Here is a 19982-nt window from a genome sequence, read left to right as displayed (position 1 = left end):
TTAACTAATGCTGTACTGGGAGAATAATATGATAAAAGATCATCGCTAAGATTTGTTATCCAGCTGAAAAGTCTTTCATTACAGAAGGCATTATTTTCTTCATCAGCTTTGTAACAGCAGCTGAAGTTGTGGAATTAAAACCAGAAAATCTTATTACCACCAAACTAACTTGTTGGCAGCAGAAACTAGACCTCAGGTCTGTCTGCTGGTTTGCTCTACAAGGTAGCTAGTGGAATGCAATATATATATATATATATATATATATATATATATAATGTATACATAGAAACAAATATCTTGACACTGCTGGGCATCAACTACAATATATATATATATATATATATATTTAACTAAAAACGGTTGATATATGCCTTCCTTTTAGTATGACAGACTTTCAACTTTGAAGACAGAGTTCAGAAAAGAACATTCCCTAAACAGAAAAGTTCAGGTAACCAGTGAACTCACTTATGAACATTTTCAAGGATGAAGGTAATTCCCTATGATATAGCAACATCCTTCAGTTGGCATAGCTGCTCAGTAGAGCACAACCGGGGAGAAACCCACAAGTCTGTCTCACCTCCTCAGTAAGATGCAGAATGACTCGGTGACTTGGGATCTGCTCTTGATCCGGGTTCAAATGTATATTGGTGAAACCCGAGTGTAATTGTGACTTTCGCATGTGTTAGGCCTGATAAATGATCAAGTCTGTAAACTGCATGTCCTTACTGTTCTGGTGTAGTGCGAAGGGGCCCCAGCCCTTGCCATGAAGCCAGCAGCGCGACAGATGCTGACCAGAACCAGCTGTAAATCTCAGTAGGACCAACAGATCCCCACAGCTCTGTGAGGCAGCTATCCTCAGTCAATAAACACGGCAATAAAATCGCCACTGCCTGGTCAGGGGTGAGGATGGTGCTATCTTTATCCCCTCCACATCGCCTCGGTCGGAGCCCGACCGCTTCACCTCAGGGACCCGGGCTCTTCCCGCCCTCTCGGCCGGGCCCCGGAGCTCGATGGCTCCGGCCCCGATTGCGCCTCCCTGCGAGGCTGTGGCGGCGGCGGCGCCTCCCTCCCGCCGGCCCCGGCCGCCCCCCTCCGCCCTCCCTCGGCGGGCGGAGCCGAGCCGAGCCCCGCGGGCAGCCCGCGGGAGGCAGGCGGCGGGCCCTGCGCCCAGGTACCGGCAGCGGGGCCGCGGGGCGAGCCTTCACCGCCGGGGGCTGCGGGAGGGAGAAGCGGGGCGGTGGCGGGGCGAGCCGGGCACAAACGCCGAGGGGGCGGCGGGGGCTGGGGCTGGCCGAGGCCTGCCGGTGGGAAGCTCCCCTGCAGCCTGCCGCCGGTGGGAGGCCGCCCCTGGCTGCGAGGGAGGAAGAGGAGGAGGAGGAGGAGGAGGAAGGCTGTCAGCCTTTGGGGTCTGGGCTGGGGGGGTCGCCGCGTCGCTGCAGCTCCGGCCGGGGTTGCGAGGAGGGGCCGAGGAGGTGAGGCTGCGAGTGCGCGGGGCGGCCCTGAGGGGCTGGGCGCTGCCCCGCGGAGAGCTGCAGGGCTCGAGGGGCTGCCTCGGTCTGCTAAAAATGATTTTAATCGAGAACGGGTTGGGAGCGGGGCGGCGGGGTTGGAAGCTGGGCGGAATGCGGTTGCTGGCGTTTTGGGGTCTTTGGCTGTCCGGGTGGGACAACCAGCGTGTCTGCACAGCATAGCCGGCAAATAAACGCGTGTGGAGAAGTGAAACCTGTACAGGTGCGCGAGTGTGGCAGTGAGGAACGAGGGAAAGAGAAACCGGCACCTTACCTTTATTTAAAGCAAGGGAAAGGCTCACTGACATAGCTGCATGGGGGATGAGAGAGGAGGGGGCAAGAAGATGAGTTCAGCTCAGTGCTTCTAGACACGAACTTAGATCTCCTAAAAACATCCAAGTCACTGTTTGTAATGTGTATTTATATAATTATATATAAGTTTGGGTTAATATTTTAAATGCTTGTAGCTGTCACTGTAAATTCCATTGAGCTCTTATTTTAATCTTACGTGCCAGCAATATTGTTTCCATCCTCAGTAGTAGTTGGGCTGCCTCGTGTGTGTTGGTGTCGTGCTGCATGGTGTGATTTGGGGGGGCAGAGAGTACTCTGAACTCAGGTGTGAAATAGCAGTTGAGACACAGATGACAGTATTTCTGCTTGTGTACTGAAGGAAGCTTTTTGCTTTTTTTCTTCTTTCCTTTTCCTGATGGTTTGACACAATGAAGGGGCGGGGGGAGGAGGGCAGTTTAATGTTACACTGAGTCTAGTGAGAAACAGAAAACTGTCCTTGATTCTTGAACACAGGGTTGGTGATATTGCCAGTAACATACCGGAGTTATTGATTGGCTTTGTATCCCAGACTGTAAAAAAATTCATTGCTCAATGCAGGATATCATCTCTTATAAAATGAGGAACTTCCTGATGAAGCAGCAGGTTAGAAACACCTTCTCACAATGATACTTTCAGGCTGTGGCATGTTTGTGCTATTTAGTTCTTACCATTGCCGTTCTGGCTGTTCTTAAGGAAGCAGGACTTTAAAAAGGACACGAACTGTGTCAACACTGCAAACTGAAAAAGCACGAAATCTCTATGCAGTTAGACTTTTTTCTGAGCTGGTTTGGGAGTTTTCCTTGAGGAGCGGTCATTTGAAGTATCTGGGGAATGAGCTATCACAGTGCTGCCTGTCCGTGACTTGTGCCCTGATGGCAGCCCCTGCTCTGTCCAACACAGCTCCTGCAGAGCCTGCACCTGTGAGGGCTTCTGCTGCTCAATTTCTATGTCAGTGTATCTCCGTACAGTGGAGGGCTGGTCATGGCACTGAATAACCTAGTACTGTGATGGCCATAATGATCTTCAGGAAGAATAAATATACTTTTTCAGGGTTTCAGGACGTGTTTAGCAAAAATTTCCTGTGGTTTAATTTAGTGCCAAGCTAGACTGGACTCAGCATTAACCTGAGTGGAAAACTGGTAGCTAAAATCAACCTTTACCTACTGTAAGTCAATATAAAGGCTTAACAAAGAATTTAATATCACAAAACTTCCCTCAATGTGAGAGAAAAACATGTCAGTATATTCAGGTTGATGTATTTTAGCTGTATTCGATAAACAACATCATCTACAACATTGTCAAGAATAAAGCCATGTTCAGACGTACTGAAGTTATTTATAGGATTTGCGTCACTGTTTATGCTTTTCTGGTTTTTATGCACTTGTCTTGCTGTCGCACCGGTTTTCTAACCTGTCACTAAAGAAAACTAACACATTCTATGCGTTGTTATACTAACTGAAGTTAGTTACTGCTTTTTGAAGGTTAAGCAGTTTTGGGTGAAAAAAAAATCTTTTGAACTCACTCTGTCAGAGTCAACTTTGCCAGATATGATACAGGGTTTTATTTCAAACTATTAGAAGCATTTATTAATTATTTAGATGTGGTTTGCAAGGTTGCATGAAAAGTAAGTAATGTTAATGTCCTTGTAGTGGAGCAAGTTTAGCTTTTGACTTAAACTTTCAGCAATGAACCCAACTAGTGTGGGTGTAGGTGTGGGTGCTGGGGAAAGAGTGGGTCACAGAGCCTGCTGCAGAGCTCAGGAAATGGCAGGTTTCCATTTCTCAATAAGTGAACGGAGCTCTCCTATCTTGTTTCCTGGACTGGTTCTTGTCAGGTGGAGATAGAGATTGAAGTGATTATAATAAACATGGAAGCAAATGCTAAGTACATTTTAACACGGTGAATGAGTGTTTGCCTTGTCTTCAAAATGTCTTGAATACTTTGCATTGCTAAAAGGGTGATTGTATTTCCAGGCACATTTTCCAGGGTATTTTTTTTTTCTCTCATTGTATCAAGCTTTGTCCTCAAAACTTCACAGAAATTATTCAGCATTCCCAGAAGACATTGTCTTGTCTTTTCTTTCACACTTCAGCAAATGCATATTGTGTTGTGATTCTTATCGATGTCACTGGTATGTATGAGGGTTGTGGGTGGTCACATTCCTTGTGTGAATATTTTTTGAAACAGCAAGCCCAAAACAAGGATTCTGATAAATTTCAGTTATTTTTTTTACTGCATTTAAGCTTTACTGCTTATTGAGGTAGTGGGTGAGGCCTCTGAAATTTGGAAATCAAGAGCATTTGATAAAAATTTTGCTAGAGATTTGGATCTGTGCCTATGGGAGTAAACAAGTACTTTGTGTGAGCATCTTCGTTCACAAAACATCAAAACACAGCCTTTTTCTTTTGCAACATGGTTGAAAGTAGTTAAGAATCACCAAAGGTGTCGTTTGGGCTGTATGGTATTTGTTCTTTAGCACAGCATCAAATGTGCTGTGAAAATAGGAAAATCTGCATGGAATGTGCAATGTAGGAAGAAGCATTTGAATTACGACTTTAAGTACCTATGTAAATGCTGCCAAATATTCACTGACAGGATAGATACATAGTTTTCCTGGGGCAAATCGCTTCTTCCAGAACAGTTACCCAGTGAGCCTGAAAGAGAGACATCTTGTTTCAGCATCTCTGATGTCGGCATCATGTTTCTCAGCTGAATAATTGCTTACAACATGACTGGCGGTTGTTCCAGTCTGAAATTTTCAGCAGTAATTAGAGGAAAAAACGGGTGGTTGTGTAATGATCTGCTATATCGTTTTGCTGTTTGCCCAACTAATTGGTAAGATTCTTCATTGTTTTATTTATTTATTATTATTTTTTTGCGATTTCGGATAATCATGTGATGCAAGGACGTACATATTTTTATTTTAGAAGGAAGAAAACTTGATTTGTGAGTGGAATTCAATCCCTTCATAACACTGAGTGTGCGTTATAAGTACTCAGCTGTGAGATTTAATTTCTGGCACGCATCTTTCATGTGGTAGTGCACTTAAAATCTGATGATAATATTTACAGTTCTGCTTGATTTAAAAGTCCTAAAATCTTGGGCCTCCTTTGTGGCCTAGTATTCTTTTTCTGTGTGCTCTGGGGTGTGCTTTTGAAATGTCTTTTAGCCTTTTCTTGTGAACTGCTGTTGAACGTCTCTGTTAGTCATATCTTCTGTATGCTTGGCTTCACAGTTCCTACTGCTGACCAATATAACAGGGCATTCTAAAATATCCTTGCAGAATACCTTTGCAAAATATCTTTTTCTGACATTGCAAAATATTTTGCAACGAGTGCAAGAATCCTGCTTTCTCATGGCGGGACATTAATTTTGAATGAAAAGCTATCAAGTCTGATGCCAGGGGGAAACTTCATCCACACTGATGAGCCTGATGACTGCTTAATTCAAGCACGTGTGTGTGTACTACAAACTAGGCTCTCGTTTCATAACCACTTCATAGTTCTCCTGTTACAGGTATAATCGGTTGAGAATACCAGTGCTTTTGGGGCTGAAATGCCCTCAGCTTGTTACTGTGTTTTCTTTGAAGTTATATGAAAGCAAGCAGTGAGAGGGTGCCTGAAATTCTCAACTTTTCTTCTGTCGAGTGAGAGGACAAGAATGATTAGCCCTGCTGAACATAAAATGTATGTGGAGAGGTGAATGTGTGCTGGGGCACAGCAGGCACCTGCCATCGCTTCATGGTCGAGTGAAAACTGTAAGGCTTGTGGGCCTGGAGAAAGGCACAAAATGATGCTGAGGATGATGCCACGCAAAGGAGATTGAGCACTAACAGATCCATGTTGATACTTATTTAGCTTTTCTTCTTGAAGATTTGTGAGGCAGTTTCTGGGTGTTTGTCGGTAATAGTTTGTAAGTCAGTAAGTAAACTATGACAGCTCTCTTTCAAGTAATCATAAATATCTTTATGTAACAGTTGGATATTCCCACTTGAGTGGTATTTTCAGCATTTAAAGCCTAAGATGATATGGGCTGGGATTTTAGTTTCTGGCCCCGAAAGGATCGGGTTTATTCTTATCAAGCTATTACAACTCTATCACTGTTGGTTGTTTTGGTTAGACGATTTCTGTGTGGTGTGACTCCTAGCTAAGTTAGAGCTGAAAATAACTGCATCGCTCATTCCCTGGGCAATCAGACCACCTTTGGAGTTACTGTGAGGTTGGTCCTGCACTCTTTGCCTTCACCACACCTCAGTGCCTGCTTATGTTTCTCTATTGGCATAAAAAGTCCACTGTAACTACTGGACTTGCTCTTTGGGCCATTTTTCATTCATTAATAGCTGAATTTGGCTGGTGCATCAAGGTGGGTTTTGGCCCAGACAGCAAAAAGAAACATCCTCTGACGTTCACTTGTCAGAAATAAACTTGAGGGAGTTGGGTAGAAGTTGTGTTGTGTTTTGAAGACAGCCTAAACAGCTGTGTGCAAGTACTCCCGATAAGCTTAAGCATCGATTGTCTTGTCATACGGTCAGCTCGGCTGCACGGGTAACGATCATCCCATTAAACTTTTAAAACAGTGCTGCAGGAGTAAAATTGATCTGAACTGTTAATGACCATAACTAAATGTGTCAGGCTGGAAGACTGTTAAACACATTGGTTTGCTTGTTAGACAGATGATGATACAGCTTGCCTTTGAATTGAGGGCAAAAATCCCAAAACCATAAAGTCAGTTAAAATACCACTTGCATCGCAGTGAGGACAACTTGCAGCTCATGAGTGTGCTTCATCTGTTTTTCCAGTAGTGTGATGAATATGATACTGATAGCATAGTTGGCCTAGTGGCAGCTGGTATGAAAATACTGGTAATTATTACTGGTTATTTTTTTACTCTTGCTCATACCGTTACTCACTTGTTACTATTAGTCATTGCTGATGATAAGTAGCAGTGTGCATTTCTTAGTAGGATCGCGTCCTTCTTACTTCTCTGCAAGACGAGTGTTAGAGACAAAAGTGAATGCATGGGTTCATGATCTTGGTTTTGTATTGGATGTAGTGCAGAATTATTATAATACCTGTGAAACAGAAAAATTTAAATTAATAAGATGAGTTACACAGTACTTAATTTTCTTCACTACATAATATAGGACACTAGGTCCCTATCCAAGTATTGTGCACGGATAGGTCAGGTTAGTCTGATTTCTGGTAGAGGAGAACTTGTTCTTGGCAAAGAGAGACAAGCATCTTTTACAATTTTAGGTCAAATGTGAGAAATTTTAAGAAAAATTTGAACATACATGCTCAGTCTGTGTGGTAGGTTCCATTACTGTTTCTGGTCTTCCTTGAAATGATGGTTTATAATTAAAAAAATATTTTTTGGGGGGAGAGGTTGGTTAGGAGTCTGTTTTATTCCAGACTCTTTTTTGTTTGTTTGTTTCTGCTTTGTTTGTTTGTTTTTACACAGAAACAAAATATACTATGGGTTGGAAGGAAGGGGAAAAGTTCATTACGTTGTCATTACTGTTGATAATTTTTCATTTGCAGTTCATTCGTTTGTCTTAGACTTGCATGTGGAAGGAGTACAGTTGTCTGTGGACTGCTTCCCTCAGCCTTTAAAACATGAGGTCAGCTATCTCAGAACAAGCTTGATACACATAATAAATCAAGTTTGAATTTCAGCTCGGTGTCTTTGTTATAACTTTGTAATGGGTGGTGACCTGTTGGCTCTCATATTTTAAAGCCAGTTGCTAAAGGAAGCTGTTCAGATGGGTCTTACACTTGTTTGGTCATCATTTTTTTTTTCTCCTTTTTTGAGGACTGAAAGTCCCTTTTTTCTCTTTGATGTAGTTCATTAGGATCTTTTGAAACTCAGTTGCTTTACCCTTTAATGCTTGATTTGCCCTATATTCCTTTAAATTTACAGGAAATATTCCACGTAGGGCATCTTCAAAGCTCTTGCAAGCTCTCTTCTGTCAGTCTTAAACAAAATCCTGCTTGCCAAATTGCTAGTTAGCAAATGGAAAAAAAATAAATTAGTGCTGAGTAGGAGCAACTTCTGCTTTGTCCAGTTCATCTTTGTGACAGTTTTGTAGCATAGTTAATGCATGAAATAAAATGAACCTAGTTCATGGCGGGGGAAATTGGGATGTTTATTTGATTTGCTCTTGTAGCACTGGTGGGAAAGTGAATCTTACTACTATTTTTTTTTTTTTTAATCTAAATAAAAAAAGAATTGCATATCATACCAGCTGGGAAATGGAGATCCATGTTTTTGTTTTATCATCCATTTAGGTCTCTTGTAATTTTTGTTGATGGCATGGCATTTTATTCAGCGAAACTTCACATTTATTTTTTCCAGATTTCTGTTTCAGATTGAGAAAGATCAAAATCATAACGTCAGGGGGAAAGAAGAATGCCAAGGGACTATCAAATAACTCAGCATTTTAAAACAGGTTTCGTGTGACTGTGGCTGCATCTTCACATTCATAAATTGTACTTGCCTCAGTTCACTGGTGTGTGAGGATGTTCAAGGAAGGAGCGCCAGCCCTGGCTGGTGCAGCACTCGGTCGTTCCTCATTGTGGCCTGGCCCACCCCACGGCTTCGCCTTTCTTCTAGTCAGAGTTGCGCCTGTGTTGGGTGTACACATTGAGGTGTGAGGTTTCCCTCTGCACTTAGAGATCGCCTAGTAACATCTTGTGTGCATAACAAGGTTATATTTAGTGTGAATTAATCCCAGCTTTTCTCCACATTCTGTGCTTATTTTCTGTTTCGCGTAGTCCCATAAGAACCATGCTTTCTGCACTGTCCTCCAGTGTGACTGCAAAACCACTGTTTTGTGGGAGAAATGTGATTGCCTGCCTTCTCACCTGTGTTCTCAGAAGGCTGTATGGCTGTTTCCTTTTGGTGGTGGTGTTGCTATTCCTTTTGAGGCTGGTGTGCAGGCTTACCACTCTCTAATGGGTGTTTCAGTAGGTGTTTAAGATGTGCTTTTTTGAAGGGAGTGGGGAGCATACAGTTTTGTGCCTAGCTTTGTGGAGGCCAAGTTTGCTTGTTGGCCACAATGGGAAAAGTCAGGTCTGTGATCGTCTGCTGCACTGACAGAGCTCAGCTTCTGCAAAACCAAGTCTTGCATAATGAACAATCAGCCTCTGTAATTCAGAAGTGATAACAGTCTTTCCTTTGAGAAATGAGAGCATTTCTAGCTATGTTAGCAGGCATTCATTACAAGGATCGGCAACTACACTACAACATTTTTCCATAATTTAGATTATGCAAATCCTAACAAAAAAAAAAATTCAGAGTAAGCTCAGCAGAACAATACAAACTTTTATCTTTGACTGCTATTAACAGAATACTTCCTATAAGTTGACAGCGTGAGTTGTGAGCAGGAGAGTTGATAGGCTTGTCCCAGGTGGAAGGTGCCTTAGGAGGTCTTCCTGTAACAAGCCCCGAGTCCTTTGGTCTGCTGCGTGCCCTCCTGATGTTACATGGTGAGCTCTGGCCAGGCCACACTGGATGGGTGGCTAGGACAGCTCTGAGCAGTGCTGCAAACCTGCAGCTACTTTCCTTCGTGGGCTTGTTTAGCTGTTCACTTCGCTGTGCAATATCTAACGTGGGTAAATTGTTGTACGGAGAAAGAAGTAAACACTGAAAATGTTAGCGATCATTGAATTTGTGCTTTGACCATACAGCACCAGCTGTTCCCGAACTACCACTGAAGATGGAAATAATGAATGGGAAATCTTTGGCCTTTATAAATACTAGAAATAAAAACCTATAGGAAAGAAGTTTAAGTCACATGTGAATTTCCAAGTAGTTTGAAATTGTTTTCAATTTCAAGACTGATTGATAAGTAGTTACTTTTAAAATAGCATGCAACCTCTGTTTTGTGTCCTGCCAGACTAAATTCAAGTTAGATAAGGTTTAAAAAGAAATGTTATATTTGTAGAAAGTAATTATGGTGTCATGCTCAATGAACTTACTTTTCTGTGTGTTTTCAAATTAGTTAGCAAAACAGAAATAGGTGGTTTCAGTAGTGAAATTAATCAAATTGTATGGTGATATGGTAGGTCTGCCAACTTCAGATGTAAAATATGATGAGTTAATATTTGTGGAGCTCCATTTCAGTGTCTTTTGGTGAGCCATTAAATAAAAATTGTCAGTATGCAAGTCTTGGAGTTGTTGTTTCCTGTAGAACAGACGCTTGTATCTCATGTGCTTTTCAAAGCTGATCTTTTGTTTCCTTTTCTAGGAAGGAGTTCTTGACATCCTTTAACTGAGAACCTGGAGTAGAGAGAAGGATTTTACAATGAGAAGGAATTATCTGCTAGGTAAGTGAAGGGCCAGTGTCTGACAATGATCCGTGATCTTTTCAGCTGGGGGAAGAAAGCTGATTTGTAGTTCTCATCTCTGCATGCATGTTGAAACAGTTATTGGTGTGGTAGTTTGATTTAGAGGTGTACTAGGTAGTGGGTGAGGAAAGAGGATGCTGTGTGACCTGCACTTGTGATTCCTGTGCTGAGCAGTCAGGAAACTCTGCTCAAATGTTCAGTGAATACATAATCCTACAGATTATGTACATTTATCTGTACTTGTTTTATAGCATGTTGCCTGTTATTTCAGGCAAATTAAAAATCGAAGTTCATTGAAGGAAAATAGATGTGCTAGTTTCCTTTGTGAGCAAATTTTGTATACAAATGTGTAGAAGGTAGTAAAAGTAACCTTCTGCTGTGTCTGTGATGGAAACCTGGGTACTGAATTATTTAGCACTGCTTTGTATTGCCCACTGACTGTTTGATAGATCATTTTACACTATAATATTATAAATGCATAGGGAAAAATGTGTGTTCAGCAGTCTCAGTGACCTCTGGAAAGGATAATTTGTTTGGGATTTTACAATACGGTTAACATTTTACCAGAATCTCCTTGGCTATTTTTGTTTACAAAGCCTACAGAATATTGTGTTTTGTAGTTTGAGGCTATGTGGCATTTAGATGGGGGAGAAGAGAAAGGTATCATTAAAGTATTTTTCATCTTGATTTGCTTCTAGCTATGACTACCCGCAATGCAGGAATTACTAAAATATTCTGAGATAAGTAAAAATCTAGCAACTTCAATGGGATTTGTTCTTGAAATATCAATTTTTCACTTTCTTAAAAAGAAAAGTGGGGGAGTATTACTTTTTTTTTTTTCTTTATACCTTGCTTGGCATTGCGAATAGATAAAGTCTTTGAATATGATGCTAACATTGGTATTTGTGGACATAACTAACATGAGTTCTTAGGTGTGGGTTGCTCCCATTGCTGCACTTATTTGAGATAATAAAATCCTTTGTGTTTGGGGCCAGCTGATCATTATTTTCAAGTATATGCTTGAGCATATGCTAGAAAACCTCACTTAATCCAAAGCACAATGAATTAAAAATAGTAGTTCGGTAAGAACCCCTCCGATGTGTTATTTGAAATATTAACTTTTCCTTTCAAAAATAGATTTTTGATTATATAGCTGCTGATATCTAGAAACATTTTTCTGTTTAGGTGTTCAAACTGCTGACATCAGCTATTAATGGAGAAGAAAACCTGAGTGATTAAACCATTTCCGGCAGTTCATTGTTTTGTTTTTTGAGGAGAGATTTGAGGAAAATTTCAAGGAATGGAGTTAGCTCACAGTTTACTACTCAATGAAGAAGAATATAACCAGCTTGGTGAATATCAAAAATCAGAGTTCATTTTTGAATGGTTACGGTTTTTGGAAAAACTTCTACCAGTGACTAGCAGAGTAAGTATAATGACACTTGCGAAGAAGAGCATGTTATAGAGCTATTTTCTCTGTCTTGTTCCCTATTTTCTTTAAAAACAAACAGAAGTATTCCATTTCCTTTGCTTCATGTCTTTTACTTACACGTAATGAAAGTACATTCACTGATAGCAGCAGCTTCCTCAAGCCTTCAAGTGAGAGATTTGTGCAACGAAAAGAAATTTGGGAAATAACTGTTCTTTTTAAAATAAAAATCAACCAAACAAAAACCTTGGGTTATTAATGCAAGATTTTGCAACACTGTGATGAATAAGAACAGTCATGCTTCCATCTACAATGGCACAATTATTTGATATCTCTCTAGCAAGCAGGAATTTAACATCTTTCATTTTGTTTTTCTTTTCCTAATCAAATCATATGAGGTCAAGCCAGCTCTTCAATTGTTTGTTTCATTGTGTTGTGTATATTAAGTAGGGTATGTGAACAGGTAAGAGTAAAACAATCTAGATAATGTTATTTAAGAGTTAGATAGTTTAACACAAATAATTTAAATAGAACACAGTGTCAGCCTCCCTCTATTTTTAAGGGGAATTTGGAAAAAAAAAAAGTTGAGCTAAGACTAAAGTACCTGATTATTTTAAGAGATAATGCTCAACTTCTTGAAATTCTGGTGAAGTTGTTTATTACTTTAATTACCTTGAATTACCTGGTGTTGTTTTCCTTTAAAAGAAAACGTAAAAGAAGCAAAAAATGGCAATTTTATTTTAGCAAGATTTAGCAATAATTCCGATTGCCATAGGAAAATACCCTTGAAATGCTACTAGAAAATTGTGTTCTGAAGAATATTCTTATTTTTGAGATAGCTTTTCTTTACATAGAAAGCTGCAAAGAAATGTTCATTTTTAAACAAGAATGTCATAGTATCAGAATAGTAATAATCAAAAAGTGAAGAGAATTAGCATTAATTAATCTGTTAACCTTTACATTTAACTTGAAGTTAACTGGTTACTGATTTTATTTCCAGGCTGATATTAGGGAAAACCAGAAGAAGCTGGTTGAACAATTGACTTCTTTATTAAACAATGCACCAGGACCTCCTACTAGGCGACTAGTTGCCAAAAATTTAGCTGTACTTTATAGCACTGGAGACACTTTCTCTGTTTACCAAACAATTGAAAAATGCAATGAACTCATTCGGAGTAAAGATGATTCACCAAGTTATCTGCCTACAAAACTGTAAGTATTTTTCTTTTACCCCCAAACAGTAACAACCGAGACGGATATACATGATGAGAGAGAAATGTAGGGGAGTGTGTGCTCCCTCATTTCTTCCAGTTGGTCACTACAGGCATTTTACTGTATGACACCCAGAATTTGGGAGGCTCCCTGATTAAAAATCATTATTGTGGGTGTGCCCAGATATATTTTTTTCCTCTAAACGTCTCTGAACTTTTAAGGCTGAGTACTACATAGAGGAACTAGGTTCATCTGAAACATGAAAGCAAATTAAAATTACTTCCTTCCCTCTAAGCATTGCAATAATTGTTCATTTACTATACACTGTTTTCAGGGCAAAGTTGTGAATGGTTAAGTATTTGTGTAGCGTTTTATTTATCACTTTATGTGTCTTCACTGGGAAATTTTGGATAAGTGCAACTGCATGTTATGAATAAACTCAGGTCAATACTTTATAACATAAATCACCTGTGAGTTCATAAACTCATAAGAGTTTAATGAAAAAATGGATTTTTCATCCTTACTTAAAAGTTTCTTTTTATGATTTGCATAAATACAGTGTAAAAATCAATCACATCAAGACTCATTAAAATCACATTACTTTTGAAGCATTGAACAAAATGGTAATTTGGTGGCTGATAGGAGTCAGCATAGACTGAATAAGTTAGAACAAAATTTGACTTACTGAGATGTTTAGTATTTACTGCATCCACTGGAAGGAAACACCTTGAGTGATTTGAAAGCTAAGCAGAATTAATTTATTTAGGAATGTAGACATGCTAAATCTGCATACATATGCTGTTATTTAAAACTATAAATGACCACAGCATGCTTTAAGGTAATAAGATAAACTAAGGATGGTTTATGCTTTTGTTGAGTGAGGAGACAGACAGCTTGCAATACATGTTGCTATATGGAGGAAACCATGCTTTACAGCAAGTCAGACAAACACTGCTTTTTACAAAAGAGATGAAGAAGGCTTTTAATACATAGCTTTTTTTAACATTAGTAAAAGAAAAGAATTTACCTGACATAAATCTGAGTTCACTGCCACAGGATAGATAATGAAAGAAAGGATGTGGTAGTATTAAATGTTGTATATGTGCAGCAGGAACGAAAAGGATAGAAGACAGTTGGTGATCTCCATCCAGACAATTGAAAATCAGGCCAGAGAGCATAGCAGCAATGGATAACAGAGTGTGAGTGGGCAGGTGTTCTAAAAACAAGAAGAAGGCTGAGAAGAGCAATAAAGCAGATGAATACAACTCCAGGTACAAAATACAGTTATTGAGCAAATTTCTTAATTAAAGTTAAACTGGATATAGTTAGTTATGTACAAACATTTCAGGTGCTTCTAAATGTCTAAAGAGCCAACAGAACAGAGGCAACATGAACTGCTCTTGCAGGATGTGAAAGCAAACCTTAAGGTATAAAAATATTATGAGTAGCCTTCATGTGTGAAATATTATATATCTTTGATTGTAGTCAAGTAAATTAAAGTTAAAGGTGGCAGCAAGGCAGAAATGACAAAGACAGAAACAAGGGAGAACCAGAGTCAGAACGTGGAAACGTAGCTAGGAGAGAAAGAGAGAAGAGGCGATGTTCAGAATCCTGATGGGCATGAAAACATTGGTGAGGAGAGTAAATGTGGAGAAAAAAGCACTGGTAAAACATGACTTAGTTTAAAATGAGCATGAAAAAGAGATTTCTTATAGTAGTAGCAGTGAGACAAAAAGCTACAGAAAAATAATTTAAACTGCAGAACTCTATTGAATAAAAACTTTCATCTTGTCCTGCAAGTAAAGGGACTACTTGGAGTTCAGTGAGGGAAGACTTATTTTTTATTTTATTTTATTATTTTTTAATCTTGATTAAAGTTGTGTCCTTGCTTGCCATCTGTCCTTGTCATTTAGCATACATTCCCACGTTGTCTGGTAGCAGTGTTCGTTAGCGTATGTTATTCACCTGGAGATTCCTTTAAGTAGATTTTCTAGTGATTTTCTTTTCCTCTCATAATCTATCATTTTTCTTCTTTAATATGGATGGAAGATAGAAATATTTTAGGCAAGCGTGTTTAAAGAATGTGGTGCTCATGTAAGGCGGAGTGTGGTGTCAATTCTGCATCAGGTCAGACGAATAGGTCATTTAATGTGACTACAGCTTACTATTTTACTTTAAATTACAAAGTTTTAAAAATATCCACTAGGGTTTCTTTAAGTCGTCAGTATTTTAAAAGCATTTGGCTGGTTAGAAAACTTTCATAGTTGTTGCTGGAAATATTTGTGGAAAAAAAAAATTCAGACAACTAGAGTTACAATTCTAGAAGGCAGTCAGAAGAGCTTTCTAAATTCCATGCTTCCAATTTTTATAGCAAGTTAAATATTGATGTACAGAAATAGGTCGATTCTCATCTTTAGGTGACTAGATGATACTTGTCAACAAACAGTGCCAATTTGTTGCCAAAAGTTACTATTTAACGCTGATGGATCCTACCATCAGTAATGGTGGTACTACCAACCACATGAGAGTGTTTCCAGGTCATTCCATGATGTGGTCAGGTAGTCCTGGGGATATTTCTTTTAATCTGTGTTTATTAAATACTCTATTTTTCTTACTGTGTTTTGTTGTTTTAAGGAGTTATAGTTAATATTCAATTCATTTTCCTAATTAAGAATGTGTTCAGTATGGGATTTTAAAACTGCTTATGTAACACTCAAATTCAATTGGGACATCAGGAGAATACAGTTTTCCTGAAGGTGATCCTGTGCAGTGTCACTGCATATTAAGGAAGTCTGACCAAAGAGCAGAAAGCCGAGTAAAGATACCATTTATTTCTTCCTTGTATTAGTTATAAAATTGTTTAGTTATGAATACATCAATACAAAACCAAACTGTGTGCCTTAATCATTTAAAGGAAAGCATTCTTTAATTAAGCAACTCTTTCTATTTCCTTTTTTTCTCAAAATTTAGCACTTTTTTCTTTTGCTAAAGGAAACTCCAATAAGCACACAGAGCACGCAGACTCCAGTTGTCAGGTATTTCACCTGGAAAATAAGCTCAGCATCTGTGTATAGTGAAAAGAACATGGGCTTAGACTTCTGTTTCCTCATTATGTGTTGTTATACACACATGCCAGAATTTTAAGTATTAGACCGTTTGCAGTCTACTCCTGACCATCATGTTGTAAATAAACCAATCCCCGTCTACTTCTGTCAGTATCTGTTGTAGCGCAGTGACATAAACTGCAGGATGCAGGGCATTCTTTGTTAGAAATTCACTTGTAAGGCTTAAAGGTGGATATGAAAAATGTATGTCAATTGTAAAATTTATTGGAGGTTTGTATTACCATAATTTGTTATTCAAGTTATCTTCCTAGCCCCTGTGTGTTCAGTTCTCCTGGAGTGTGAATGTGTGCCCCACTCAGACCACTTTTTTTTTTCCTTTTGATAATCTGCTTACACTTTTGGAACATTGTATTTAGTTATTTTGTTATTTGCCCATTGATTACGTTAGTCTTCTTAATCCCGTTCATCTGTTGTTGCATCCATTTTGCTTTTGTTTTAGTGCTGCGGTGGTATGCTTGGGCTATTTATACAAAAAATTGGGAAGAATTTTGGGAAACAGTTTTACTGACACCGTTGGGAATGTGCTTAAAGCAATGAAGAATGCAGAGGTATTGGAATGGCATGTTTAAAAATGATTGGAAAAATAATGGGATGTTTGCTGTTGGTAGATGGACCATGAGTATGAGAAATTGCATGATACCAATTTATGAAATGGAAAGAAATGTGGAAAGTTATAGTATAAAAATGAAAGTCTAAATTCTGAAGAGTTACTAACGGATTATGACCATAAAATGATAGTGTGTAGTTATTCTCATTCTGCTTTCATGAAAGAACTTGATAATCTAGAAAATTTAATTGCCTTTATTAATGAGAATGTTTTTGCTCCAGCTTGTACTTCATATTTCAAGTATTACACTGCCTGTATTTTTCCACAGAATGTAGAACTTTTATGTTCACTTGGTTATAGTGCTATAGAACAAGTTTGCTCTTTAACTCATCTCAGCCTGAACAGATCTCTAACAGTAAGAAATAAATAAATAAAAAGGACTCAGACCATTGTTTACCTGTATCAGTGATGAGCATTTTTTAATTTCTAAGAAGTATAGGATTACAGAAATCTAACATTTCTTCTTTTTAATTTTTCAGTCTCAAGGTCGTTATGAAATAATGCTTAGTTTACAAAATATATTGAAGGGTTTAGGAGCTGTTGCCATCCCCTGTCATAGAGACATTTACAAAGCTGCCCGATCATGTTTGACAGATCGATCTATGGCAGTCCGCTGTGCTGCTGCAAAGGTAAAGTGTGTTAATAACTCCCTATTTAGTATGCTCCCTAAATAAAATTATGTTTTAGTGGATGACAAACAGAGCAGTAAATACTTAGTTTGTATGTCTATATTTCTTTGACATTGTCTTGGCAGAAAAAAAAAAAATCAAGTATTTGTTAATGTGAAGTACTGTGCTTATTTTAGGGAGAAATCTTGTCTTGCAAGCTAAAATCTGTACAGAGTGCTTTTCCACATCAAAATGTTGACGTTAAGCGATTTTACTTCCTTTTTTTTTTTTTTTGTCTAGTGTCTTCTTGAACTTCAGAATGAAGCAGTATTTATGTGGAGTACAGACCTGGATAGTGTTGTGACCTTGTGTTTTAAATCCTTTGAAGGTTCCAATTATGATGTACGGTTAGCAGTTTCAAAACTTTTAGGCACAATTTTGGCTAGAGCTTTAACATCTAAGCAGACACCAGGTGAAGTATGTACTTTGTTTGCTGATTCCTCATCTGTAAACAAAATAAAATAAATAAAAAATTGATCAGAAACTCTGAAGTTCTGAAACCTAAAGTGAAATCACAATGTAAACTTCATCTGGCTCTTCATATTTGTACTTTGGTCTTTTTTTTTTTTTTTTTTGTAATGTTTCTTCTCATGTAGTGCTATGCTTTTATAGTTTTGTTACTTTTTATATATATATGTGTGTATATATATGTACACACACTCAATAGCAGTTCATGAAGTGGTCAACAAGGAAAAATATTTGGTAAAACTAGTTTCCTCTGTTACAAGATTATTATTGTATGTGGAGAACTCAGTAACCTCAGCAATTTAAAGGAAAGATTAATTTTAGCATTGTAAAAGCCACTAAGATGTGAGAGAGTATCTGCCTGTCAAACAAAGGAGTTGAGGATATCTTTTCAAGCTGTTTTTCCAAAATCGTCTATGCTATATCTGGATTGTATAGTACTACAAATATGATCTGAAGCAGAAATGAGCATGCAGTTCTGTTAATAGAGCTTGTAACAGTTTTTGCTGACAGACTGAAACTTCCTGGCACAAAGTGAAAACATCTCAAATATTTGTCATTCAAACTGGAAGTTTTTAGTCCAGTCTTAGGAGCCCAAAACTAAATACAGAACTGTAATCTAAGTGAAACATAACGTGATGCAGAGTTCGCCTGAGTGTGATTCTGCTTTTAAAGGCATCAATACAGTAAGCACCAAATGACAAAATTATGTCTTTAAGTCCTATTTGGGGCTTAAAGGCTGTGTACAACTGTTAGAGACTCTAAAGTCTTGATTTCTAAAGGTATTTTTCTAAAAATCTTTTGGGAGAGAATTATAATGTTACAGAGAACAATTCTCTCTTGTATTTTACCATTAGAAATAGAAAAAAATCTCTGACCTCTATATAGACTTTTTTTCTTTTACTCTCTGTAAGCGATGTAGTTACATAACAGTAACGTAGCACTTCAGTAATACAAGAAGCTCGCCCAACTGTTTAATTAGTTATTTTTAGTATGGAAGCACTAGGTTAAAACAAGTTAGAGCTAACTGAGGCTGAAGCTGGGTTGGAGCTCAAATGAGCTGGGAGAGAAGAGGAGGCAGCAAGACATGAGGAAGTGCTTAGTTATGAAATTTCTGTTTTTGTATCTGATAACCTATTGGTGCTGTTTTTTGTTATTGTTTTTGAGATACTAGTACCTTAAGTCCTCTCATTCTTTTTCTCATCCAAGTACTTGGAAAACAATGAAAAATGTAGTGAAAAATTTAGGTCACTTAGTTTGCATACTGTGCGGTAATTGTGTGAAGTTGGCATGCACAAATGTAAGGATAGGTTTTATATGAACTTTCAGGAAATAACATAATAGGAAATAAAGATAAATACTTTCCTAGAACATTGTAAAAATGCTTTATTAATCTCTTTATTTTGGAGAGTTTATTTTATACTAAGGTGAGAAGGTTTTTGTTTCTAAAAGAACTAGTTGCTGTATCCGTATCTGGCTAAGCACAGCAAAAAGGTAACCTGTCTGAGGTCTGGAATTGAGTCATCTTCAGTAGTAATGTATCCAAAAGTTCAAGCTGTCATGGAGCTTAGGGTGGGAGGCATAGGCCATGCAGCCAGAGGAGGCTTAGATCTAATGGTAGATACTGAGGGAGGTACATCTGTGTGTGTGTGTATATAAATATATAATTATTATTATAATAATATAATATAATATTTTAATATTATAATATAAATACAATACATGCATATATAATAATTATATATATAATTATGTAATTATATATATTATATATGCATGTATTGTGTTTCAATAATATTTGACTCTGGTTGTGGAAACTGGTGCTTTTATTTTTTCCTAAAATGATTGGAGCTGAACTTTTCCTTCTGAAATATATGTAAACTTTACAGAACTGTTCCTCTAAACATTTACATCTCTCTTTTAGCATCCACCAAGCATAACTTCCGCAGGATCTCTTTGGAAGAAGTGATGGAGCTTTTAGGAACTGGATTTTTGCGTGGAAGTAGTGGCTTCCTACGAGCCAGTGGTGATATGCTGAAAGGGACCAGCTCAGTCAGCAGAGATGTTAGAGTTGGAGTCACGCAGGTTTGTATTACATTATTTATAATATTATGAGATTGCCAAATGTTCCTCTAACAATTGTTTTACTTTCATATATTTCTCATTTCATCCTGTTTGTTTCTGTGACAAAATGTATATAATTTACAATTAGGATTTACATCTTCAGTTAGGTCTGAAAGAAAAAAAAATCTGGTGTTGCTTATTGTTTATCTAATGGTTTGAAATTTTC

The 19982-nt window shown here is 38.1% G+C and overlaps 1 protein-coding gene across 11 annotated transcripts in view; it reads left to right on the top strand.

Annotated features, from left to right (window-relative positions):
* The first annotated feature begins 1070 nt into the window (after positions 1-1070).
* HEATR5A (HEAT repeat containing 5A) overlaps positions 1071-19982 on the top strand; it is a 63552-nt gene continuing 44640 nt past the window's right edge. For 4 of the 11 annotated variants that reach the window (XM_068684427.1, XM_068684423.1, XM_068684421.1 and 1 more), the window contains exons 1-8: positions 1072-1171; positions 10087-10165; positions 11372-11612; positions 12616-12827; positions 16392-16500; positions 17039-17188; positions 17468-17639; positions 19617-19777. In XM_068684427.1, the coding sequence (XP_068540528.1) occupies positions 11487-11612; positions 12616-12827; positions 16392-16500; positions 17039-17188; positions 17468-17639; positions 19617-19777 (930 nt within the window). In that variant the 5' untranslated portion in view covers positions 1072-1171; positions 10087-10165; positions 11372-11486. Of the gene's footprint in view, positions 1172-1453; positions 1473-8784; positions 8804-10086; positions 10166-11371; positions 11613-12615; positions 12828-13161; positions 13271-16391; positions 16501-17038; positions 17189-17467; positions 17645-19616; positions 19778-19982 lie in introns of those variants that run through there. The other 7 variants (XM_068684428.1, XM_068684424.1, XM_068684422.1 and 4 more) reach the window with 6 other exon arrangements.

Source organism: Anas acuta, chromosome 5, assembly GCF_963932015.1.
Source record: "Anas acuta chromosome 5, bAnaAcu1.1, whole genome shotgun sequence".
Classification (NCBI taxonomy): Eukaryota; Metazoa; Chordata; class Aves; order Anseriformes; family Anatidae; genus Anas; species Anas acuta.
This window is presented reverse-complemented; position numbering and strand designations above follow the sequence as displayed.